Consider the following 21,945-nt stretch of genomic DNA (forward strand, 5'->3'; position numbering starts at 1 on the left):
CGGTGGGTGGGTGGGTGCCCTACTTGGGGTCCTAAAACGTTGGTACCAAGAAGCCAGCGTTCCCCACCTCTCCCTCCCCTTGCTGCAGCCTCCTCTTTGCCTCCGCTTCGTTCTCTTGCTTTGTCCCATTTGCTGCTGAATTGTCTTGAGTGGCAGAAAAGGGGCACAAGGGGAAAGAGGACTGACATGGGCCCGTGGGGTGCCTGTTGTGTCCTCTTTGCTGGTCCCTTTGCCCCCTTCGCCCAAATCCCTCTTTCTAAATCCCAAACAGGAGATGGCCAACGCCTTCGCCCAGAAGCACTTGCGCTCCATCATCTTGACGGTGAGTGTCAGCCTTGAGTGTATGTATGTTTATTTATGTATTTATTTATTTACAGTGCGGTAGAATCTCACTTATCCTACATAAACGGGCCGGCAGAAGGTTGGATAAGCGAATATCTTGGATAATAAGGAAGGATTAAGGAAAAGCCTATTAAACATCAAATTAGGTTATGATTTTACAAATTAAGCACTAAAACATCATGTTTTACAACACATCTGACAGAAAAAGCAGTTCAATATACAGCAATGTTGTGTAGTAATTACTGTATTTACGAATTTAGCACCAAAACTGTCAGAGCGCGGTTTGGATAAACACACATGCAGCAGAAGATCCACGTAGAAGCACTGGCACCAATAACGAGGCTGGAGACTTCAGCTATCTATAAAAAGGTTTACTTACGAACGGAAAACTCTCACAAGACGATACACATACAGACAGAGTGCAGAGAGCAGATAACCAGAGAGAAAGAGACAGGAAGCAGAAGGCTATATATCACCACCTCTGCTGTCTGATGCAATACTCAGTTAACTCTTTACACACTTGCCTAGTGGACAGCAGACAGTGCATGATGCAATCCCCAGCTCACATTGCATCACTATAACTCAATTACATTTAAACAACTCTATATACAATTATTCCTGCTTCAACAAAAACACCATAATGTATTGAAAAGATTGACTACAAAAACATTGACTACTAAAAGGCAGTGTTGGATAATCCAGAACATTGCATAAGTGAATGTTGGATAAGTGAGACTATACTGTATTTATATTCTGCCCTTCTCAAACCGAAGGGGACTCAGGGCGGATCACAGAGCACATATACAGTAAACATTCAGTGCCGGTTATAACAATGACAAGACAACAGATAAAGTAGAATCTCACTTATCCAAAATAAATGGGCGGGCAGAATGTTGGATAAGTGAAAATGTTGTATAAGGAGGGATTAAGGAAAAGCCTATTAAACGTCATATTACATTATGATTTTTCAAATTAAGCGCCAAAACATCATATTTTACAACAAATTCACAGAAAAAGCAGTTTAGTACATGGTAACGTTATGTAGGAATTACTGTATTTACGAATTCAGCACCAAAACATCATAATGTATTGAAAATATTGACTACAAAACATTGGCTACTAGCAAATTAACTGCAAATAAAGATAGAATTGCATAAAATGAACTTACAGTAACAACTTTGTCAAAAATTAAATCCTTAAAAAATTCAGTCTTTGCTGCCTAGAGAAACAGCTGTGAATCCGGGTGGGAGGCAGACTGTGTTGGATAATCCAGAATGTTAAATAAGTGAGACTCTACTGTAGTTGTATATAGAGGCTTTCCCCTCTTTCGGCATCTTTGGAGGCTGTGCTCGGCTCCGGCCACTAGGAGGTGGTCTCGATCCATCTCCGTCAAAGAGCTTTCTTTGTTCGTAAACTTCCTTTTTTCTGATCAAAAAACGGAGCCTAAATACCTCCCCTCTTTAATGCGGTTCCTATTTATCTACTCACATTTATTTTCGTACTGCTAGGTAGGTAGAAAGCTGGGCTAAGGATCAGGAGCTCACTCTAACCCGGCTTCGAACTCTCAACTTTCCAGTTGGCAAAATTTATTGCAGCTTGTTAATTAAGTTGCTATGCTAAAGACCAGCCCTCTGGCTCCATGTAGAACTACAGAAAACAACCGCCTCATCACGCTAGATCCACTTTAAATCCGGATTCTGCCTCCTGCAGAATTCTGGGGTTTGTAGTTTAGTGAGGCCCAGGACCTGCCTGGATGAGCAATTTAAAGGCTGCTCCCTAAATTACAAACCCCAGAATTCTGCAGGAGGCAGAAACTGGATTTAAAGTGGATCCATGCTCTAGTGTAATGAGGTCCCTAGAATTGGGAGAGACCCCCAGGGCCATCCAGTCCACCCCCTTCTGAAAGGCAGAAGATCACAAAGTTCTTCCTAATGTCTAGACAGAGTCTTTTCCTGCTTGTGTCAGTGTCTGGCCTTTTGCTGGGAAGCCTCAGTGTTGCCTTCGACCATATTTAGTTTCTTTACGAATACATATGAGGACCTTCAGATTTTCTATCAAGCACTTTACAGGTCTGAGATTGAATACTGCTTTTGCTTGCAGCAATCGCTGTATTTTAGTGTTTTTAATCAGGGGCTATTGTGAAATTGTGGTGTTATGTTGGCTGTTTAGTGTTTTGTTTTGTTTTGTTTCACCTTGAGTTCTCTGTGAGCTGTCCCGAGTCCCTCTGGGAGATGGTGGCTGGGTACAAATAAAAGATTATTATTATTATTATTGTTGTTGTTGTTGTTGTAGTATGACACAGCAAACAAGATAGATATGCTGGACTTTGTTTCACAAAATCACAAGTCGAACACTTCCCAAGTGTCTAGGACTGTGTGATGTATTTTCGGATGATGCGTGCAGATCCCAGTCGGGTGGCCTTTTGCAGTTGGCAGATCGTAATCCTGTCAATGTCTATTGTTTCCAAATGCCGGCTGAGATCTTTTGGCACGGCACCCAATGTGCCCATCACCACCGGGACCACCTGCACTGGTTTCTGCCAGAGTCTTTGAAGTTCAATCTTGAGGTCCTGAGAGCGGCTGAGTTTTTCCTGTTGTTTTTCGTCAATGCGACTGTCACCTGGGATGGCAACATCAATGATTCAAACCTTTTTCTTTTCCACAACTGTGATGTCTGGTATGTTGTGTTCCAGAACGTTGTCAGTCTGGATTCGGAAGTCCCACAGTATCTTTGCGTGCTCATTTTCCAATACTTTTGCAGGTTTGTGATCCCACCAGTTCTTTGCTGCTGGGAGGTGGTACTTGAGGCATAAGTTCCAATGAATCATTTGGGCCACATAGTTGTGCCTCTGTTTGTAGTCTGTCTGTGCAATTTTCTTACAGCAGCTGAGGATATGATCCATGGTTTCGTTGGTTTCCTTGCAGAGTCTGCATTTTGGGTCCTCAGCTGACTTTTCGATCTTGGCCTGGATTGCCTTTGTTCTGATGTCTTGCTCCTGGGCTGCAAGGATCAGGCCTTCTGTCTCCTTCTTCAGGGTCCCATTTGTGAGCCACAGCCAGGTCTTCTCCTTATCAGCTTTTCCTTCAATTTTGTCAAGGAACTTCCCATGCAATGTTTTGTTGTGCCAGCTGTCAGTTCTAGTTTGTAGTGCGGTTTTCTTGTACTGGTTTTTTGTCTGCTGTGCTTTGAGGAGTTTCTGATTTTTGACTTCAATCAAATAATAATAATAATTTTGTTGCCTGCCTGCACCTTGCCCTTGGCTGGGTCTCTTTTCAGGCGGAGCAACATGGAGGGGCTTGTCTCCCCACTCCAGACTCTAGCAGCAGCACATCTGTAACCCTGTGTGTGGGTATCTGTGGGCACACTAACTGTGGGTTAATGGGTGTCTCTCCCCTCTCTTCATTCCCCCATTTGGGTGGCGCAGCACGTGATCCGAGGGAACCGGCCCATCAAGACAGAGATGGCCCACCAGCTCTACGTGCTCCAAGTCCTGACCTTCAACCTCCTGGAAGAGCGGATGATGACGAAGATGGACCCCAGTGACCAGGTGACTTCAAATCAGGATCCAGGGCTCTGCTGGTATGCAGGCAGAGGTTAACCAAGCAACACCAGGCTTGTGTCCAAACTATTTTACTTAAGGGTTGTTGTGTGTTTTCTGGGCTCTATGGCCATGTTCCAGAAGCATTCTCTCCCGACGTTTCACCCACATCTGTGGCAGGCATCCTCAGAGGCTGTGAGGTATATTTTACTTAAAATAGTAACTTAAACACTTGGTTGTTTCCAGATCGGAGTTCAAAAATAAAGAAAGCACACAGCTGATGTCAAGAGTCAGACACCAATTAGCGAACAAAAATAGTTTATTCAGCAGATAAGCCAAAAAGTAATGTTAACACAGAAAAAACCTTGAAACACTTCACTATCAGTGCTTCAAGAGCAGTTCAAACAAAAATATAATTCAGCAACACAAGCAGGTAAAAACAAAGCTAAACAAACTTAGTGCAAACTGCACTTTCTGAGTCCAAGCCCTGCCAGCCGGCTCTGTAGTTTTCAAAGGAACAGTTCCCAAAAGAAAACACCAAATTGGTCAGGAAACAAACAAACAAACTAAGAATGCAGTAGACTGCTTCCACAATGTGGATAAAGCCGAAGGCTCCAAAAGGATGGTGAAAAGACGTCGTCCGGGATTCCAAGGTCAGGTCAGGAGATAACAGCGGTGTCCAAAGAGCAAGCCAGGAGTCAAAAGCCGGTAGTAGTCATCAATCACAGGGCGAAGGCAGTAGCAAGGTCAAATTCCGATCCAAGGTCTGAAGAGGGTGCAGTCATCCAAAACAGGTCCACGATAAGACACAGCGAGAGCCAAGCTAGGTGATAACAGCAGATTCAAATCATAGTCCAAGTCCAGTCTTCATGGAAACACAGAGATCCCAATGGCGCCTCAGCAACACCTTGCCACACGCAAAGTACAGTGGCCAAACATTCCCATTTTATTCCCCTTCCTCCTGGGTGACCAAACACTCACACCCAAACACCAGGTGTCCCAAATCTACTCAGAGTCTGAGCTCCACACAGCTAGAGCTCGTGGATCTGGAGTACCTAGCAATTCGTCGGAGTCCCAATCATCCTGCCCACACTTAGCCCCATGAACACTTAAAGAACCATCCTCCCTTCTCCAAGCATCCCAATTGGGATCAGCTCCTGCAGAAACCCCAGGTTCAGAAGTATCCATAGACCCCAAATCCCCAGACATCTCCGGTGGCTGTGCCCATTCAGTGCCCGCTTCCCCAGCCACCACCTGTTCCTCAGCATCCATCTCCCCATCTGAATCTTCCTCAGAAGATCCCCCATATAGCTCTCTAAGTCGCTTCCTGCGCAACTCCTCCAGTGAACCCTCATCACGAGGGTTTTTTCTTCCTCTTCGAATTCCATCCCCATCAACCATAATCCCCGAAGGCGCAGTCACAACAGCTGAAGCCACAAAAACAAAGACTCCTTAACACTGGGAGTACTAAGAGCACCAGTTCGGGAGCAAAAATAAGCAGTAGTCAAGGTTGCAGAAGAGTCAAACACCGAGGGTTCATGGAGTCATGTTCCATGGTTCAAGAGTACAAACTGTAGTTCCAAAGGTCAAGCCAGATAATCTAGAGTTCAAGGGAGATCCAAAATCCATAGTCAAGAGTCAGTGCAGGTATTCAATGTCCATGATGAGATACAATAGCAACAGAATTCACAACAAGATTATCACCACGGTTCAAGGTTCAACAAGGTACAGGACAACGGGGAACAAACTAGACAAATAAACATTAACAGGGGAACTAAACAGGGATGTCCCCTCTCCCCAGCCCTATTCTCATTGGCCATTGAACCCTTAGCAAATTCAGTAAGGAACAACCCAGCTATTAAAGGTTATAAGGTGGGCAAGGAAGTCATCAAGATTAATCTATACGCTGACGATGTTATGATAATTTTAGGGGAGGTGGAGGAGTCACTACAATCAATAGTCAGAACAGTTAAGGATTTTGGTAAAACTTCGGGCCTCACAATTAATTTAGGGAAATCGGAGATTCTACATAAAAATCTAACATGGGAAGAACTTAAGAAGGTTCAAAACATCATGGGAATAAAACTGGGGAATAAGAAGATGAAATACCTGGGAGTAGATATACCAAAAAATATTAATAATATTATACCAATGAACTACAATCATTTATGGAAAAATATGAGCAAACAAATCATTTCATGGGGAAAAAAATTTCGAGATATCTCCTCAAGGCTAAAAATTTACAAGATGAAGATCTTGCCCAAGTTCTTATTCTTGTTCCAAACCCTCCCGGTGAATATCCCTATCAATTTGTTGAAGAAATGGGATAACTCTTTCAAAAATGGGTAGTGGGAGGAAACAAAAACAGAATTGCTAACTTCTTATATTATAGTAAACAAGAATTGGGTGGATGGGGGGCTCCCTCATTGGGATTATACTATGAGGCAAGTCAACTAGTGAGATTACTAGAATTCGAATTGGAAGGGTCAAAAAAATGGGTGCAAATAGAAAAGGAAGCAAATAATTGGCTAAAGGGAACGTCAATGGGAGAGAGGATATAAAAGACCTAAAGAACATAAAAGCAGGCCCTTGCTTAACAAGGTACCGGACAAGAGCTCAGGATACAGGTCAGGAAAAATACCATCCACCAACCTGGGGGAAAAACCACCAGCATCCACAGCCAGGTATGGTGGATACTTTTTCTCCCAAAGAGCAGTGTTATTTGCATCATTTCTGGCCAGGCTCTTTTTATGCAGCCGATCCCAGCTGTGTCCTGTCTCTGGAGGCCTCCTCCCTGACCGCTCCCACCTGCGAGTCCTTACAGGCAGATTGTTCTGACCTTTAGAACCAGGAGGGAGATTAACCCCTTCCATACCTTTTGCAGCATCACAGCCCTGCTATTCATGATCTTATATTAAGTAAAGGTAAAGGTTTCCCCTGACGTTAAGTCCAGTCGTGTCCAACTCTGCGGGTTGGTGCTCATTTCCATTTATAAGCCGAAGAGCCGGCGTTGTCCGTAGACACCTCCAAGGTCATGTGGCCACTGGAGCGCCGTTACATTCTCGCTGGAGCGGTACCTATTCATCTACTCACATTTGCATATTTTCCAACTGCTAGTTTGGCAAAAGCTGGGGCTAACAGCGGGCACTTATTCCACTCCCCGGATTCGAACCTGTGACTTTTTGGTCTGCAAGTTCAACAGCTCAGCGCTTTAACACACTGCGCCACCGGAGGCCCCAATCTTATACAGTAGAGTCTCGCTTATCCAACGTAAACGGGCCAGCAGAATGTTGGATAAGTGAATATGTTGGATAATAAGGAGAAACTAAGGAAAAGCCTATTAAACATCAAATTAGGTTATGATTTTACAAATTAAGCACCAAAACATCGTGTTATACAATAAATTTGACAGAAAAAGTAGTTCAATACACAGTAATGCTCTGTTGTAATTACTGTATTTATGAATTTAGCACCAAAATATCACGATATATTGAAAACATTGACTACAAAAATGTGTTGGATAATCCAGAACGTTGGATAAGCGAGTGTTGGATAAGTGAGACTCTACCCATCACCAAATTGTCATGCAATATATATGGCCATACACCACCAACTGCTAGTCATGCCACTTTTTTTCCTTAGGCGATACCTCAATTACCCTCTGGTATGTGAGAGCCCTTATATAAATGGGCCAAAGAGAAGGTTCTGGTATTCTGTACAAATTGTCGGGTTCTCTTCTCCCAGTTGTGCTGTGGGTCAGTCTTTCACCAGAAAAAGCACCAAGACACACGCTGGTAGATTCCAACAGGTTTTATTGTACAGAATACCAGAACCTTCTCTTTGGCCCATTTATATAGGGGCTCTCACATACCAGAGGGTAGTTGAGGTTTTATGGCTGGCATCTGTCAGCCGACCAGAGATGTCAAAGATTGGAGATCATGACACCCGAGGATGATTGTCTTCCAGGTGTAGTGTTCTGGTGATGGGTAAGTAGGTGACTGTGGAGACCTATTTTTGACCCTCATGTTCTTCCACAGTGAAGACATTGATTTCCAGGTGGAAGGCTGTGCTGGTCAGGGTTGGCTTGGTGCACCTTCTTCCTCTTCACATGTTTCTCCCTTTCACCCTCCATTCTTGCCTCATCAAATTTCACAGCACTCTTGGTCACAGCTGACCTTCGGTTAGAGCGCTCAAGGACCAGGGCTTCCCAGTTCACAGTGTCTATTCCACAGTTTTATAATAATAATAATAATAATAATACTTTATTTATACCCTGTCACCATCTCCCCGTGGGGACTCAGGGTGGCTCACATGGGGCAAAGCCCGCTTAGCATAGTTGACAAAAACAACAGCATAAATACATTACACAATATACAAAAGATAAAACACAATAAGGCAATAAAACAAGAGCTAATACAACAGTAATAATATCAATCAACCACCAAGTACACAGCACTCTTGGTCACAGCTGACCTTCGGTCAGAGCGCTCAAGGGCCAGGGCTTCCCAGTTCACAGTGTCTATTCCACAGTTTTATAATAATAATAATAATAATAATACTTTATTTATACCCTGTCACCATCTCCCTGTGGGGACTCAGGGTGGCTCACATGGGGCAAAGCCCGCTTAGCATAGTTGACAAAAACAACAGCATAAATACATTACACAATATACAAAAGATAAAACACAATAAGGCAATAAAACAAGAGCTAATACAACAGTAATAATATCAATCAACCACCAAGTACACAGCACTCTTGGTCACAGCTGACCTTCGGTCAGAGCGCTCAAGGGCCAGGGCTTCCCAGTTCACAGTGTCTATTCCACAGTTTTATAATAATAATAATAATAATAATACTTTATTTATACCCTGTCACCATCTCCCTGTGGGGACTCAGGGTGGCTCACATGGGGCAAAGCCCGCTTAGCATAGTTGACAAAAACAACAGCATAAATACATTACACAATATACAAAAGATAAAACACAATAAGGCAATAAAACAAGAGCTAATACAACAGTAATAATATCAATCAACCACCAAGTACACAGCACTCTTGGTCACAGCTGACCTTCGGTCAGAGCGCTCAAGGGCCAGGGCTTCCCAGTTCACAGTGTCTATTCCACAGTTTTATAATAATAATAATAATAATACTTTATTTATACCCTGTCACCATCTCCCTGTGGGGACTCAGGGTGGCTCACATGGGGCAAAGCCCGCTTAGCATAGTTGACAAAAACAACAGCATAAATACATTACACAATATACAAAAGATAAAACACAATAAGGCAATAAAACAAGAGCTAATACAACAGTAATAATATCAATCAACCACCAAGTACAATTCAGTCGACTTCATAGATGGGGAACTGCAGCAGCAATATAAAAATAGCATCATCAGATTAAAATACCTAAATAAAAGGGACCTAATAAAATTCAGGATAGAATTATAATGTCGACTGCAATTACTGTAACACTTGGGCACAGATACTGTATATGTGGAAGGAAGCTTGAGTAGGGTTCGTGGATAGTATGGGGACAATCAGGGATAAGGGCAGAGGAACGGTCTTTTCAAGACATTTGAAACATCTGACGATGCCTGCTATAGATGTGGGCGAAATGTCAGGAGAAAATGCTTCAGGAAAACATGGCCAGACAGCCCAGAAAACTCATAACCATCACCATTTCAGCAGTTAGACATCAACATGTAGTGTGTTCCTAGCTAATGTTTGCCTATACTAAATCCAGGTATAAATTTTCCAGCCGTTACAATTTATAGTAATTTTCCTCCCACCTTTTTCCTAATAATGCTAAGTTTAAATGTTCAAGTCATACCTCACAAAGTTATGCAATTAGTCTATTCCCATATTGCCAATTTTTTTTTAAAAAAAGTTTATTAGATTTGCATCTTGAAAACTAAAAACCATCTTAAGCAAAAAAAATAATAATTTAAAAATATATTTAAATATGAAAATCCTTGAAGAAATCCCAAACAGGACATTGCAAGCCTAATGCCGGCAACTTGGCTTTAGCTTCCATGAGTACAACCTCTTCTCTCATTAAGCCTTCCCACAACCATCTTCAGTGACGGCATACATCTGCTAAAGATATTGAAGCCATATTATTTTAGTGCAGCAACAAATGCATGGGTTGACCGGACAAAGTGGGGTACTCTTTGAACTGGAAGGTACTTTCTCATCTGCGTAGCTTCAAGACTGACACCAGTTACCGTGTTTCCCCGAAAATAAGACAGTGTCTTATATTAATTTTTGCTCCCAAAGATGCACTAGGTCTTATTTTCAGGTGATGTCTTATTTTTCCATGAAGAAGAATTCACATTTATTGTTGAACAAAAAAAGAACATTTATTATATACTGTACAGTAGTTGGCATCACAAACCAGCATAACCAGACAAACTGTGAATCTTATCAAGAATTTCTTGTTACAACCATTATTTCAATGTACAACAATATCTATGGTATGTACATTTACCGATCCTGCAAGCTCTGGTGTTCTGTTTGGTGGGCATGCTTCCAAACAAAAACTTTGCTAGGTCTTACTTTCAAGGGAGGTCTTATATTTGGCAATTCAACCAAACCTCTACTAGGTCTTATTTTCTGGGGATGTCTTATTTTCGGGGAAACAGGGTAGCTCTTATCATGTAGGATCATTCTCCAAGTCCAAGCCCACCATCCTATTGGATGCCAAGTTAGGGTTGGCTTTAAACCCATCTTTAAGGTTGGCTTTAAGTCCATCTTTCAATGACCTTGGAGGTGTCTACGGACAACGCCGGCTCTTCAGCTTAGAAATGGAGATGAGCACCAACACCCATAGTCAGACATGACTGGACTTAACGTCAGGGAACCTCAATCTCTTTTCCTGTCCACCAGCATGACATTTCCCATTCTTGAGTTGGGAGTAGAGTCACTGCTTTGGGAGACAATGATGATCTTTGGGCATTTGGACAATGTGGTATACCAACCATGATATTATTTATTTATTTATTTATTTATTACATCACTTCTACCCCGCCCTTCTCACCCATCAGGGGACTCAGGGCGGCTTACAATATAAACATATACATCAGAAAAACAGTTTACATCAGATTTAAAAGTCTTTCAAAATTAAAAAATTACAATTAAAAATTAAAACATACACTAAAAACCTGCATAATTGTACATTTAAATATACATGTACCTTTTAAAAAAACAAACTGCAAGTCTCTTGGCAATGTCATACCTAAACACTACATTCATAACAATAATATTGAACTTAAAATGATAGATTCCTAACCTTTACCAAACTACAAAGGACAGAAAAGTTCATAGTCAGTGGGGTGAAGAAGGTAGAACAAAGCAAATATATCAGAGAAGCATTTCAAAAACTTCCTGTCAATACTGAAACACATTTTAAAAATACAAAGTGCCAAATTGCGCTAAACTTTTCATAAAAATACTTGGATTTTATATCAATACATAACAAGACAGGACTTGAACTATCCAGAACAGATACTGTTATGAATAACTTTTCAATAACGTTAAAGCATAGGTTCTTTTTATTGCAGTTTCAGTCTGAGAGGTATAACAGAACTTTTTACAGAACAACAAAGAACAACATTTAGACATACAGACATACAGATTCTACGCAACTACATTGGATTCACAAACAACCTACAGTTACATTGGCTAAGAAACAAACAAGGGGGGGGTTACATTTTGATTCATCATTCACACACAACATGCATCCATCTTCATGCACACAAATATTACCATATTCTTTCTCCCTCCTTGGAGAAGCACCTGCTTAGGCCAGACCCAGCTTCCACTGCTGCCTGCCAAGACATAGTTCCAAAACGCCAAAGTGCCAAAACTTCAAAAAGACCATGACTTCAAAACGCACTCTTTTCTCTTCCCATGAGAAAAACAGGCCCCAAAGAGTGAACAGGATCCTGCTTTCCCAGAGCAGATCTGCCACTCCCAAGGACACCATCTCCACTGAGCATGGCGGGTGAACAGCGTCACTATCTGTCACACCTTCTGGTCTGTCATAAGGTCACTTATATAGCAATATTTTGCTGATGATGTTGTCCCAAAGTTGCAAATGAGTGATAGACGTCTTCCATCCTGGAATATCCTGTTTCCTGGACCAGATGTTGATTCCTCTTGATTGGTGTTGGCAAACAAGCAGCTCTGCCCCAAAAGTTCATCAAGTCAGCAAATGTTGACAGATGTTAACAGATGTAAACATTTCTCTTATCAGTCACAGTTCTTATCACAGTTTGCCGGGCAGATCAACTATTTCAGGTCTCATTAGCAGGTTTTAATTACAATTCCTGAGCAGAGAGTTAATGGTTTGCAGCATTAGTCTTCATACTGGTGTCTTCAAATGTACTAACTCATTCATTCCTCTCATTCATACCACATATCATAAATTCATATTTCATTTGATCTTGTTACAACACTATGTATTTATATCAATACATAACAAGACAGAACTTGATCTATCCAGAACAGTGAACAGGGTTCACTGGTTTGTGGGATTGCCTGGGGTGCAACAGAGAGATACTCTCTCTCACTCACACTCAACCTCCTTCCTTGGGTTTCAGGCCCAGAGGGACATCATCTTTGAGCTGCGGAGGATCGCCTTTGACGCCGAGTCCGAGAGCAACAGCGCCATCCCTGGAGGCGGAGCGGAGAAGCGGAAGGCCCTCTACACCAAGGACTACAAGATGCTGGGCTTCATGGTAGGCTTCGTGGCCGTGGGGGGCCCCAATTCAAGGTGCAGGTTATCACCTACAAAGCCCTAAACGGTTTGGGACCCACCTCCCCCTATGAACCCACACGTTCTCTTTGCTCGTCGGGGGAGGCCCTCCTCTCGCTCCCACCACCCTCGCAGCCGCGGTTGGTGGGGACGAGAGAGAGAGAGGGCCTTCTCCGTCGTGGCCCCCATCCCGGCTTTGGAACTCGCTCCCTAGAGAGATCAGGCAGGCCCCTACCCTCCTCTCCTTCCGTAGGAGCTGAAAAACCTGGCTCTTTCAAAAGGCCTTTGGCACTTAATTTGTTGTCGGACTGATCTGTCTGCCCATTTTATAATAGCCCCATTCTCAAGGTGTTGCCAATGTTATATGGCATTTTGTCCATTTCTTCTGTGAAATTACCTTCCCCATTTCGGCCCATTCTGCACTTTGCCTGGGTTCAATGAATTAGTCTCCTGTGTTAATATTGTGTGTTTTATGTCGATTTTAATGGTTGTTTTTACTGTAATTGATGTTTTTATTGGATAATTGTTTTATTGCTGTGTTTTAATATTTGATTGTTTTATCGGGCAAGGCCCCATGTAAGCCGCCCCGAGTCCCTTCGGGGAGATGGGGCGGGGTATAAAAATAAAGTTATTATTATTATTAGCCTGGGCACCTCTCTGCTGGGACCCCACTGATGAAGCCCCTCCCTCCCTCTCTCTCTGTCGCACCCAGAACCACGTCAACCCAGCGCTGGACTTCACCCAGACCCCGCCGGGGATGCTGGCCCTGGACAACATGCTCTACCTGGCCAAGTATCACCAGGACACCTACATCCGGGTACAAGGGCGGGGGTGGCAAGAGGGGGGAGGTGCTTGCCTCTTTGACCCCCCCCCCAGGACCCTCACCATCCCCCCTTCTCTCCCCCTCCCCAATCCCAGATTGTTCTGGAGAACAGCAGCCGAGAGGACAAGCACGAGTGTCCCTTTGGGCGCAGCGCCATCGAGCTCACCAGGATGTTGTGCGAGATCCTGCAGGTCGGGGAGCTCCGTAAGTGCCTATAAAGTGGGGAGGGGGCACGGGATGACGGGTGGGGAGAGACCCCTCTCTTGCAGGAGAAGAACCTGAGCCAGGGATTGCAAATATCTGGGTTGCTGTGAGTTTTCACTGAAAATGGTTGTGGGAAGAGAAGAGGTTGTACTCATGGAAGCTAAAGCCAAGTTATTATTATTATTATTATTATTAAACTTTATTTGTACCCTGCTAGCATCTCCCGAAGGACTCGATGCGGCTTACAAAGGCCAAGGCCTCAACACACAATATAACAATACAAAACAAAGGGCAAATTAAAAACAATTAAAACAGTATAAACAACAAGCAATAAACAATACGCTAAAACACAATAAAACTGGGCCGGGCCAGAGTAATGGGTACAAGACTAAAAGTGCTGATGTGACAGGTGATATATAAGGCTTCTAGGGCAAGTGCAGAGTGCGATATGCGATCTTAGTTCTAATAAAGTGCTTATGGGACTTGGTATTGGAGATTTCCTATTAATCTGGGAAGGCACATTTGAAAGTTGCCGGCATTAGGCTTGCAATGTCCTGTTTGGGATTTCTTCAAGGATTCTCATATTTAAATATATTTGTAAATTATTATTTTTTTTTTAGCTTAAGATGGTTTTTAGTTTTCAAGATGCAAATCTAATAAACTTTTTTTTAAAAAAACATTTGGCAATATGGGAATAGACTAATTGCGTAACTTTGTGAGGTATGACTTGAACATTTAAACTTAGTATTATTAGGAAAAAGGTGGGAGGAAAATTACTATAAATTGTAACGGCTGGAAAATTTATACCTGAATTTAGTATAGGCAAACATTAGCTAGGAACACACTACATGTTGATGTCTAACTGCTGAAATGGTGATGGTTATGAGTTTTCTGGGCTGTCTGGCCATGTTTTCCTGAAGCATTTTCTCCTGACATTTCGCCCACATCTATAGCAGGCATCGTCAGATGTTTCAAATGTCTTGAAAAGACCGTTCCTCTGCCCTTATCCCTGATTGTCCCCATACTATCCACGAACCCTACTCAAGCTTCCTTCCACATATACAGTATCTGTGCCGAGGTTTTACAGTAATCGCAGTCGACATTATAATTCTATCCTGAATTTTATTAGGTCCCTTTTATTTGGGTATTTTAATCTGATGATGCTATTTTTATATTGCTGCTGCAGTTCCCCATCTATGACATCGACTGAATTGTACTTGGTGGTTGATTGATATCATTACTGTTGTATTAGCTCTTGTTTTATTGCCTTATTGTGTTTTATTTTTTGTATATTGTGTAATGTATTTATGCTGTTGTTTTTGTCAGCTATGCTGATCGGGCTTTGCCCCATGTGAGCCAAAGTTTTCGGGCTGAAAACTTTGTTTTTTAATCTCCGAGTACATATTTTAACTAAGGGGTTTCAAGGGAGTGTATATCTTTTGGGCAATTACAACTGCAACTACAGCTGCAAAGAAGCCACCAAATGGTTTGTTGTGAGTTTTTTGGGCTGTATGGCCATGCTCCAGCACTAGAATTAAAACAGTTAGTAAGAAACACCACCCAGACACAGGAAGTCTCCATACTCAGGGCTTGCCCAGGGAAGGGATGCCTCCAGGCAACAAACAATCCAAAGGGATCAAAGGCCCAGGCTATTTCCAAGGTTCAAATCCAACCCGAGGAGAGCATGGATGAGCTCCCTCTCTCAGCTCCAGCTCCATGCGGAGACATGAGAAAAGCCTCCCACAAGGATGGTAAAAACATCAAAACATCCGGGCATCCCCTGGGCAACGTCCTTGCAGACAGCCAATTCTCTCACTCCAGAAGCAACTTGCAATTTCTCAAGTCACTCCTGACATGGAAAAAAAGTTGCTGATTGCACCATTCAAACTAGTTTAACAGACAATTCTTCTTTCCTCCCACCCTAGACACTCCATAGGTATATATACTCTGGGTTACTGTGAGTTTTCCGGGCTGCCTGGCCGTGTTCCAGAAGCATTCTCTCCTGACGTTTCACCCACATCTGTGGCAGGCATTCTCAGAGGTTGTGAGGTCTGTTGGAGACTAGGCAAGTGGGGTTTATATATCTGTGGAATGATGTCCCGGGTGGGAGAAAGAAAATAAGGAACAGTAAATAAAGAACACCACTCAGAAAACAGAAGAATTCCAGACACGATTCAATCAAGGCCAGTTAACACTTCCCAACCAAGGATTCTCCCAGGCCGGAAATAGCCAGGCTTTGAAGCTGCAAGGCCATTCAGTGCTAGTCAAGGTAGCCAATTGCAACATTCAGACTTGCCTCAGCCAGACAAGAATTCTTTCTCCCACAACATCATTCCACAGACATATAAACCCCACTTGCCTAGTTTCCAATGGACCTCACAACCTCTGAGGATACCTGTCATAGATGTGGGTGAAACGCAAGGAGAGAATGCTTCTGGAACACAGCAACACTGTGATTCCAGCCATGAAAGCCATCAACAATACATTAAATATACTCTACTTGTTTGACCACCATCAGATACTCTGAAGATGCTAGCCACAGGTGCAGGCGAAAGTTCAGGAGGAAATGCTGCTAGAACACATTGGCCATTCAGCCTAGTAACCACACAGCACTCCCATATAAATAGTATTTATTTTATTTATTGTGTCAGAAGCGATAGTGATAGTGGTGATGATGGTGATGATGATGATGATGATAATAATAATAATAATAATAATAATAATAATAATAATAATAATAATAACTACCAGTGTTGGGAAAGCAGGAGCCTCTGGGCATCTGCTTGCAGACCAACTCCCCTCCTTTGAGAAAACAGAGGGAGCGATTGAAAGAAAGCAACAAAGGGAGACAGATGCTTTACTCGGAAGGATTCACCGTTTTGCCTTTGAAGTGCCTGGAGACTTTTTTCAGTGCGCAAACCCCAGCTGTGCCTGTGTCTCTCTTTTCCCCCCCCTCCAGCCCCTGTGTTCTTTAAAGATATATTTTGTCTTTTTCTCCCCCTTTGTTGTTCCATACACTTTGGTCTTGGCACACCTCTATGCCTTCCCAAAAGCGGCGCTTCTTCTTTGGAGCAAAATCTCCCACCTCTAAAAAAGAAAACGCTTGCTCCTGGAGGAATCCAACTTAGGGTTTCGTGGCACCAAAGAGCTTGGATGTTTGGGGGCCACTTATAATAATAATAACCAGTACAAGAAAGCCGCACTACAAACTAGAGCTGACAGCTGGCACAACAAAACATTGCATGGAAAGTTCCTTGACAAAATTGAAGGAAAAGCTGATAAGGAGAAGACCTGGCTCTGGCTCACGAATGGGACCCTGAAGAAGGAGACAGAAGGCCTGATCCTTGCAGCCCAGGAGCAAGACATCAGGACAAAGGCGATTAATAATAATAATAATAATAATAATAATAATAATAATAGAAGACCTGGCTGTGGCTCACAAATGGGACCCTGAAGAAGGAGACAGAAGGCCTGATCCTTGCAGCCCAGGAGCAAGACATCAGGACAAAGGCAATTAATAATAATAATAATAATAATAATAATAATAATAATAATAGTAATAGAAGACCTGGCTGTGGCTCACAAATGGGACCCTGAAGAAGGAGACAGAAGGCCTGATCCTTGCAGCCCAGGAGCAAGACATCAGGACAAAGGCAATTCAGGCCAAGATCGAAAAATCAGCTGATGACTCAAAATGCAGACTGTGCCGACAAAACCATTGATCACATCCTCAGCTGCTGTAAGAAAATTGCACAGACAGACTACAAACAGAGGCACAACTATGTGGCCCAAATGATTCATTGGAACTTATGCCTCAAGTCCCACCTCCCTGCAGTAAAGAACTGGTGGGATCAGAAACCTGCAAAAGTCTTGGAAAATGAGCATGCAAAGATACTGTGGGACTTCCGAATCCAGACTGACAAAGTTCTGGAACACAACACACCAGACATCACAGTTGTGGAAAAGAAAAAGCTTTGGATCATTGATGTTGCCATCCCAGGTGACAGTCGCATTGACGAAAAACAACAGGAAAAACTCAGCCGCTCTCAGGACCTCAAGATTGAACTTCAAAGACTCTGGCAGAAACCAGTGCAGGTGGTCCCGGTGGTGATGGCACATTGGGTGCCATGCCAAAAGATCTCAGCCAGCATTTAGAAACAATAGGCATTGACAAAAGTACGATCTGCCAGCTGCAAAAGGCCACCCTGCTGGGATCTGCGCGCATCATCTGAAAATACATCACACAGTCCTAGACACTTGGGAAGTGTTCGACTTGTGATTTTGTGATACGAAATCCAGCATATCTATCTTGTTTGCTGTGTCATAATAAAATAATAATAATAATAAATCTTCCTTTGCAAAGCCAACGAGGGCCGGAACGACTACCACCCCATGTTCTTCACCCACGACCGGGCCTTTGAGGAGCTCTTTGCCATCTGCATCCAGCTGGTCAACAAGACCTGGAAGGAGATGCGGGCCACCGCCGAGGACTTCAACAAGGTGAGAGACACTTCCCTGTAAGGACAGGTAGACTAACATTTACTGAGTCAGTCTAATATTTACCATCTGTCTTGTTGAGTTGCCTGCAATAATTGTATTGGACAAATGTTTTTTAAGTACGTTTGTTTCTTATTGCAAATTTGTTTTTATAGGTTATTGTTTTACATACAGTAGATTCTCGCTTATCCAATGTTCTGTATTATCCAACGCAGCCTGCCTTTTAATAGTCAGTGTTTTTATAGTCAATGTTTTCAATGCATTGAGATGTTTTGGTGCTAAATTTGTAAATACAGACATTACCACATAATGTGTTGTCGAAGGCTTTCATGGCCGGGATCACAGGGTTGTTGTATGTCTTTCGGGCTGTGTGGCCATGCTCCAGAAGTATGTTAATGTGGGATTTGTGTATTGGTAGTGTTTAAATGAAATTTGTGTCTGGCATGTATTGCATACAGGTTGCATCATCCAGAATATGCTATAGTCTGTAAAGAGTTAATGACTGAGAAGCTGTGTTGACCTTGATGTGTGTGGCTGGAACCTGGGGAGTATCCAGACTCAAGTGTGTCTGTACATTACTGATTGCGTCAGTTGAGATCTAGCTCTGTTCTGAGTTTGTGTCTGCCTAGAGTGAAAGCTAAGCCTGTGTTCGTCTGCAATTCTGTTAGTCTTGTAAAGTAAAGCTTTGTATATACTTTTTAACATCGTTTCTGACGTCTCTTCATTCTGCGCTCCATTGACAACATACAACTGCTGCTACGCTGCGAATTACTCTGACAAAGTATTCTCTCCTGACATTTTGCCCACATCTATGGCAGGCATCCTCAGAGGCTGTGAGGCATGGAGAAACATGTGTTGTCGAAGGCTTTCATGGCTGGGATCACAGCCCGAAAGACATACAACAACCCTGTGATCCTGGCCATGAAAGCCTTTGACAGCACATGTTTATCCATGCCTCACAGCCTCTGAGGATGCTTGCCATAGATGTGGGTGAAACTTCAAGAGAGAATACTTCTGGAACATGGCCACACAGCCCAAAAGACATACAACAACCCAATTACCACATAACTTTAGCATGTATTGAACTGCATTTTCTGTCGATTTGTTGCAAAACATGATGTTTTGGTGCTTCATTTGTAAAATCATAACGTAATTTGATGTTTAATTGGCTTTTCCTTATCCAACATTTTTGCTTATCCAACGTTCTGCTGGCCCGTTTATGTTGGATAAGCAAGACTCTATGTCTATTGTTTTATGTTGTCTTTTATATAATGTTGTAAGCTGCTCTCTCTGGTTTAGGGAGAAAAGTGGGATATAAATAAAGATGTATTATTATTTATTATTAGAGAGAGCAGGGTCTGGCAAGCTGCGGAGGGAGGTGTCTGCTCCTGCGGCAGGTAGTTCCTCTGCTCCCTCCGCTGTTCGGAGGCTGAGCTTGTGTGTCCTCCGTGGCAGGTGATGCAGGTGGTGCGTGAGCAGGTGACGCGGGCCCTGCCCTCCAAGCCCAGCTCCCTGGACCAGTTCAAGAGCAAGCTGCGCAGCCTGAGCTACTCGGAGATCCTGCGCCTGCGCCAGTCGGAGCGGATGAGCCAGGACGACTTCCAGTCCCCGCCCATCGTGTGAGTGGGGCTCAGGCCAAGGGAGGAGGGAAAGGAAGAGGCAGACCCCCCTCTCACTCCCCTGCACCCCTTCTCCCCCATTTCCCCCCTTCAGGGAGCTGCGGCAGAAGATCCAGCCGGAGATCCTGGAGCTCATCAAGCAGCAGCGCCTGAACCGCCTCTGCGAAGGGAGCAGCTTCCGCAAGATCGGCAACCGCAGGAGGCAAGGTGGGACGCATTTGGGGGGGGGGGGTCTGCTCTGGGTGTTATGAGCCTGGGAATTCCTTATGATAGGTGCAAAGAGAAACAGAGAGACCAGATTTGGTTTTACAGTAGAGTCTTGCTTATCCAACCTTCACTTAGCCAACGTTCTGGACAGGGCCGGCCCAAGGTAATTTTCAAGTGTAGACGAACAGAATTTTGGCGCCCTCCCCCCCAAACCAATCACTGAAAAATAAAAGCTTTGGATAAGCGAAAATGTTGGATAATAAGGAGGGATTAAGGAAAATCCTAAATAAAGAACAACACTCTGAAAACAGGGGAAATCCAGACAGGAAACAATCAGGGCCAGCTAACAACTCCCAACCAAGGATTTACTGTTTGCTTTTGTCTTTATATTGTTGTTCCGGGCTTGGCCCCATGTAAGCCGCCTTGAGTCCCTTCGGGGAGATGGGGCGGGGTATAAGAATTTATTTATTTATTTATTACAATATTTATATCCCGCCCTTCTCACCCAACTGGGGACTCAGGGCGGTTTACAATAAAACAGACAAATAAAAACAGTACAATACACTATAAATCAGTTAAAAAATTAACTTACATATAACATTCATAAAATGCATTTATAAAATATAGATAGGCGTGTACAAGTTTAAAAGACTGGGTCTTTTAAACTTATAAAGTTATTATTATTATTATTATTTATTAAGGATGCCCCCAGGGATTCAGCTTCTTCTTAGGCGATCCCTCGTAGTTCGAGGATGATGGTCCTCCATTTCTGGGAAGATGCCTGTGCGTGATTTTTTTAAATATGTGGAGATTGGTGCACGGCCGGTCAACACACAGTCTTCACAGAGTGAGGTCCCAGCAGTGGTGTGGTTAACACAACGAGAGTGGCTTCTCAGTCTGTTGCAGCCTTCTTCCGCCTTCACAGCCGTTGTAACATGGACCATGTTATCCTCCGCCTGCTCCACGGTTGAGGTCTTTGGGTTTTCGGATTGTTCTTAGTTTGGAACAACTTAGTTTGGAACATCCTCCCCGTGGTCACTCCTGGGAGTGTGTGACTCCCGTGGTTGTGCCCTCAGGTTCATTGGAACATGCAAGCCCTCTCACCACGACAAGGTGACAATCCATCGAGGGGGAGGGATTAAGCAGCCAGGCTTTGAATCTGCAAGGCCATTAAATGCTAATCAAGCTGGCCAATTGCAACATTCACACTAGCCTCAAACAGACAAGAGCTCTTTTTCCCACCCTGGACTTTCCACAGATATATAAACCCCACTTACCTAGCTTCCAACTGACCTCAGAACCTCTGAAGATGCCTGCCATAGATGTGGGTGAAACGTCAGGAGAGAATGCTTCTGGGACATGCCCATACAGCCCGGAGACCTGGCCTTGAGGAAGGGGCAAGAAGGAAGGCGTTCGCCGCTTTGGGGAGCAGAGAAGCAGTGTTTCTCTGCTCTCCAAAGTGGCAACCTCCTTCCTTGCAGAGGCAGGCGCAGCGGCGGAGGCAGGAGTTGCCTCAATGGCGCCCCCCACAGGATGGCGCCACAGGCAACTGCCTAGTTTGCCTTGCGGTTGAACCGCCCCTGCTTCTGGATTATCCAATGCAAGTTGCCTCCCACCTGGATCCACAGCTGTTTCTCTAGGCAGCAAGGACTGAACTTATGGATTTAATTTCTGGCAATGCTGTTATTCTAAGTTCATTTTATGCAATTCTATTTTTATTTGTAGCCAATTTTTTAGTAGTCAATGTTTTTTTAATGTGTTGTCGAAGGCTTTCATGGCCGGGATCACAGGGTTGTTGTATGTCTTTCGGGCTGTGTGGCCATGTTCCAGTTAGGGAACTTCCCAGTGACAAAGGACTCTTGCCACACCCTGTACTCTACACAGATATATATTCTTTCCTTTCCTTACTTAGTTTATCCATACCTCACAACCTCTGAGGATGCCTGCCATAGATGTG

General features: G+C 43.5%; 1 protein-coding gene across 2 annotated transcripts in view; it reads left to right on the top strand.

Moving 5' to 3' along the window:
• Positions 1 to 21,945, top strand: part of elmo2 (engulfment and cell motility 2) — a 51,881-nt gene that overhangs the window by 17,324 nt on the left and 12,612 nt on the right. For both annotated transcript variants that reach the window (XM_062966807.1, XM_062966808.1), the window contains 8 exons: positions 272 to 322; positions 3,767 to 3,889; positions 12,484 to 12,621; positions 13,351 to 13,455; positions 13,557 to 13,665; positions 18,029 to 18,165; positions 19,618 to 19,781; positions 19,876 to 19,988. In XM_062966807.1, the coding sequence (XP_062822877.1) occupies positions 272 to 322; positions 3,767 to 3,889; positions 12,484 to 12,621; positions 13,351 to 13,455; positions 13,557 to 13,665; positions 18,029 to 18,165; positions 19,618 to 19,781; positions 19,876 to 19,988 (940 nt within the window). The remainder of the gene's footprint in view (positions 1 to 271; positions 323 to 3,766; positions 3,890 to 12,483; positions 12,622 to 13,350; positions 13,456 to 13,556; positions 13,666 to 18,028; positions 18,166 to 19,617; positions 19,782 to 19,875; positions 19,989 to 21,945) is intronic.

Source organism: Anolis carolinensis, unplaced genomic scaffold, assembly GCF_035594765.1.
Source record: "Anolis carolinensis isolate JA03-04 unplaced genomic scaffold, rAnoCar3.1.pri scaffold_30, whole genome shotgun sequence".
In the NCBI taxonomy this organism is placed as follows: domain Eukaryota; kingdom Metazoa; phylum Chordata; class Lepidosauria; order Squamata; family Dactyloidae; genus Anolis; species Anolis carolinensis.